A 5,000-nucleotide genomic window follows, 5' to 3' on the forward strand; every position below is an offset into this window, starting at 1 on the left:
TATTTATGAGTATAGGTTCTTCTCAGTCTACTCCAAAAGATCCAAAAAGCAAGAAGGCCGCCTCAGATCCGTTTACGAGCAAATACCCAAAATTTTTTACTCCCAAAAAGACTAGGCTCTTTGAAGCCTCCATCACAGTGGGGATTGGAAATAGTGACATAGATGTATCGCATTGGGAACCTCTTGAAGATTTCATCCACATGGCATCTTGTAAAGGCATGTTCACATTAGAGAAAGGAGGAACACTCAACCATCTTCACTTTCAAATGGTAGTTAGCCTCATGGCACCATCCCTCATAAGCATTGAGAAGTTATGGCACCATCCCTCATAAGCATTGAGAAGTTGATAAAAATAGTACATGCAATGGGAGTACTTCAAACCCAAAGGAGGCTTAGTCACACTTTTGAGGGTTTGCTTGGTTACTGCATGAAAGATCTTCATAAGAGCCACTTCATATTTTTTTGCCAAAATTTTCCATCTGAAAAAATAGTATGTGGCCGCCAGTTGTATGCCCTATATGGTCAAGGAGATCTCAAAAATAAACTGTGTCTATCATCAACGAATATGTTCGAGCACACATAGGTGTTTATGGAGAATTATATACCCAACAAGTTAGGCGTGACACTATAAAATACTCTACTTCGAATGATATGCACAAGCAAATATTATCCTACAGCATCGTGGTTTATACCTAAAACAGGTAATGGCATGGATAGAAGATGAGTTGCATCAATCTAGAAAGTGATGAAACAATACATTGAAACTATCTTTTACATGGATGGGCCTCCAATGAGGTATTTCAATGCAGACAATATTCAAGCAAAAGAGAATCATGGGAGTGATCGTGACAATGACGAACATAACGAGCCATGCAATCGTCAGAACCCGATAATAGTTAATGCGCTGAGGAATATTCTCTTCCAAACGAACACTACAACATCAACTATGTGTCTATGTGTGAAAGAACTACAAAGTTTAAACAAGCAATCATCAATGGAGAAAATTGCATCCCTCTTTCTCCTACTGCTAGAAAATATGTGGGCTTACCGAAGGATGACACTTGCTTTCTTTGAGTAAGTACTTTTAATTAGGTGGTTGTGTAATTTCTCAAAGCGATTTTTATTTGTTTTCTACTTGTGAATGGTTTGGCTTGTTCTTCCCTATCATGAATCGTCCACATGTAAATAAATCATATTTGTTTTAAAGCAATATAAGGTGATTCTATTTGCCTATGTTTTGTTGTGATGGTGTTGAAAAATGTCACTTGCAAAATAAGACAACAACAAAACACTTACAAGCTACTTTATCAATTTAATAAGCTAGTCGTAGTTGCCTTGTTTCTTTTCTTTCAAAAAAATTACAAGATTCACTTGTCCCTTTCCCTTATGTACTCTAAGGTTATATTAATTAATACCATGTAAGTGGCATTAATTAATATGCACACCAAATAAAATGGTGAATATGCACACCAAAAAAAGGGCTATTCAAACAACAGCAAGGCTGAGGAAACCTTATCTTTTAAGTATCAAGCCCTAAAATTTCTGATCTAAAAGCTTTGGTATAAAGGTGCCAACATACGAGGAGGTTCACATGGGGTAGGGGGAGAGGGCTTTGTTGGTTACTGTGATCTTTTAAAAATGGCATCGTTTCTTTAGTAACCTAAACGAAGCAATGCCACATCTAGACAAGAACCAAAGTTGTCATTGCAAATTCAAATTTTGAATATATATATATATATATATATATATATATATATATATATATATATATATATATATATATACCATCATAAGGCCAGATAATCTTAACTTACGAATAATTATAAAAGAAAGAAGAGAATCACCAAAACCAAAATTAAGAAAGGTCTTAAAAGTATATATGTCTGAAAGTTATACAAATTTTAAAACTTTTCTTTATCACTATTTTTTTTATTTGAATGAAGATTTTACACTTTTTCATGAAAACCCATTTTTTATGCACATGGGGTAGCACCCACTTGGCCAAGTGGTGATGGTATGAAGTGGGGTGGGGGGCGGGGATGTGATAAAAAGAGACGAGGCAGAAATATACTGTGAATTCTTCACTTGTTAAATAGAAATCTTTGAAGTTTTCGACTTTAAATTTCCAAGAACGAGAAGAGTCGCCTTGTTGAAAAATGCAGTGGGCTAATTAGAAAAAAAAAAAACTTAATAACATAAAGAGCAATTGGTATCACCAGCACTTTTATTTAATTAAGAGGGCGGTCACCCCAGGCCTTATAGGTACCATTGCTCCCTGCTACCCGTCCACCTCAGATTTGGAGTGACAAACTACAGCAAAAGTCTACATTTCAGGTGAAAATCATTGGTGTGACCTCGCTCTAAAGAGCTGGTTCTGCATTTTATACTAAATCTGCAAGCCCAAAGGATCTCTCCACAGCTAGACACCACGAATTGTAGCGCTTCTCTCTCTCTGTCTCACTGATTTTGGGGTAAAACATGGTGACTCCAGTCTCCACAGCAGCCCCACTTCCAAATATAATCTCCTCTGTCCATACCCCCACTGCCAAGCCAGCTGCATATGCTGCTCCCAATGCTGTGGTCTCAATATCTGCAGGCCGCAGGACCGGCGAACCTAGAATGTCAGCCTGGTAACACAAGCAAACATGAAATATTCAGTGAAATGGTGCAGAGTAAGGCACATCTATGCTGTTTATTAGCTAGTTCCTCTCTCTCTCTCTCTCTCTCTCTCTCTCTCTCTCTCACACACACACACAAATACACACCCACAAGAGTGTTGCATTCTTCTGATTGAGTTTGGGATGAGGCAAACTTACTTGAATTTGCATGAGAAGGTTGTTCACGGTGGCTCCTCCATCCACCCGCAGCAGGAACTCTCCCTTTGCATCCTCAGTCTTCGCATCCGCATGCATCGCTCTCAGAACCTCCTTGGCTTGAAAACTCATGCTCTCCAGAGTAGCTCGAGCAATGTGGCCTCTGTTGGTGAACCGAGTGATCCCAACACACACCCCACGAGCATCATCTCTCCACCAAGGAGCAAACAACCCATTAAAAGCCGGCACAAAGTAAACACCCCCCGTGTTGGGAACAGTCTCTGCCAACCCTTCAATCTCACTTGCAGTTTTGATGATCCCAAGGCTGTCTCTCAGCCATTGCACAGCAGCTCCTGCAATGGCAATGGAGCCTTCTAGTGCATAGTTGGTGGATGCTTTTGGACCCAGCTTGTAAGCAATGGTGGTGAGCAGACCATGTTGTGATGCAGTAATCTCCTCTCCTGTGTTGAGCAAGATGAAGCACCCTGTGCCATAAGTGCTTTTTGCTTCTCCTTTCTTGCATTTTTGCCCTAGCATAGCAGCATGCTGGTCACCCAGGCATCCGGCCAAGGGAACCCCCTTCAATGGCCAGTCTTCAGAAATTTCACCTATGATCTCTGAGTTACTCACAATCTTGGGAAGGATTTCTGGTGGAATGTTGAGATCTTTCAAACTAGGCTTGTGCCAATCCAAAGACTCCAGATCCAAGAGCAAGGTCCGAGCTGCATTTGAGCAGTCAGTTACATGAACCCCTTTTCCAACCCCTCCTGTCAAGTTCCATATAAGCCATGTATCAACAGTGCCAAATAAAGCATCCCCTTTCTCTACTGCCAATTTCACTTCTGCCACATTCTCAAGAAACCAGAGCAGCTTCAATGCACTGAAATAGGTGCTTATTGGAAGCCCTGAGCTCTTTGTGAAATGGGTTCGCCCTCCACTTAACTCTGCCTCCAAGCGCCTGCAGATTGAGCTGGTGCGAACATCCATCCACACAATAGCATTGTAGAGAGGTTTGCCAGTGCTCTTGCTCCAGATTATGCTGGTCTCTCTTTGGTTAGTAATCCCTATAGCCTTTAATCCTGTAACCACAGGCTTGCCAGCTTCCTTGGCTTTCTCCTCAGCTACCCGCATACATACCCGAACAGTCTCTAAGATCTCCATGGGATCATGCTCAACCCATCTACAGTCAACCATAACAAAACAATCACTAAAAAAAGTTGGTCATTCTTGGAATGTTACATGCAACGTTGAATACCTACTTCAGCATGCCCAGCCGAACATGCACGTGCACACAGGCACACACTGTGTTTATGAAGATGAAGGATCACAAAAAATACACACATGCATACAGTATGAACACTTATATATACATACACAAACAGTGTACAGAAGCACGTGTACATAAAGTACGCACACACACTCTGTGTTTATGAGGTATGAAGATCACTAAAATACACACATGCATACATATATGAACACTTACATATACAGACAAAACCAGTGTACGGGAGCACGTGTACATAAGGGGTGCACACACACACACACACACACACACACACACACACAACCAGAAAATCCGTACACAAGTTGAAAGAAGCACAGGCAGTTGAACACCAAGCTAACATTTAGATTGAGAAACCAAAGTTAATGTAAAGGGAATACATACCCTGCTTGAGGATAGATCTGGGTAAACTCGACTTGGTGCGAGGCGATGGGGGTAGCGGAGCGGTCATAGATGATGAAGCGGGTGCTGGTGGTACCTTGGTCGAGGGCTCCAACAAAGGCCTGATCTGCTGCCATAGCACTCTCGCGAGCGAGCGAGACCCGGGGCTTCAAACAGAGCTTCGAAAAAAAAAAAGCAGAAACCTCTGAGAAAACCAAAGCGTCCTGTGGTTTCTTGCTGCGCTAAAGCGCGGTTCTCGACCTCGTCCACCACGTCCGTGCTTGTGAGGGGTGCGAGAATACGCCAATTGCTGAGTGGGTGCGTGTGCTGAAATGAAGGGCTATTTTCTGGTTTGGTGACTGAGCACCCGACGACTTAAATAAGTCTAGACTCTACATATACCACACAAAAAACAAAAAAAACAAAAAAAAACCGATTTTATCCGAGTTTGGTCAACCTGTCCACGTGACTCTTTGTTTTGAAACCTTGGAGATATTTTTTAAAATTATAAATAAATCCGATTT

At 41.5% G+C, this 5,000-nt stretch overlaps 1 protein-coding gene across 1 annotated transcript; it reads right to left on the bottom strand.

Moving 5' to 3' along the window:
* Positions 1-2,206: 2,206 nt before the first annotated feature.
* NHO1 (Actin-like ATPase superfamily protein) lies at positions 2,207-4,844 on the bottom strand. The gene is made up of 3 exons (XM_086805521.1): positions 4,480-4,844; positions 2,817-3,993; positions 2,207-2,627 (listed from the first exon to the last, which is right to left on the bottom strand). Exons 1-3 carry the CDS (start codon positions 4,611-4,613, stop codon positions 2,382-2,384), a joined length of 1,557 nt encoding a protein of 518 aa, XP_086661647.1. The 5' UTR covers positions 4,614-4,844; the 3' UTR covers positions 2,207-2,381.
* Between the last annotated feature and the right edge of the window lie 156 nt (positions 4,845-5,000).

Source organism: Cibotium barometz, chromosome 1, assembly GCF_041138505.1.
Source record: "Cibotium barometz isolate CiBa-2024 chromosome 1, ASM4113850v1, whole genome shotgun sequence".
In the NCBI taxonomy this organism is placed as follows: Eukaryota; Viridiplantae; Streptophyta; class Polypodiopsida; order Cyatheales; family Cibotiaceae; genus Cibotium; species Cibotium barometz.

What these genes read in the sequence shown, in the direction of transcription:
- NHO1 (XM_086805521.1), bottom strand. Translation starts at nt 4,613, where the DNA reads ATGGCAGCAGATCAGGCCTTTGTTGGAGCCCTCGACCAAGGTACCACC. An exon ending in CAGATCTATCCTCAAGCAGG is followed by an intron (nt 3,994 to 4,479) that starts GTATGTATTCCC and finishes GGTTGACTGTAG; the next exon opens with ATGGGTTGAGCATGATCCCA. An exon ending in ACCTTCTCATGCAAATTCAA is followed by an intron (nt 2,628 to 2,816) that starts GTAAGTTTGCCT and finishes TTGTGTTACCAG; the next exon opens with GCTGACATTCTAGGTTCGCC.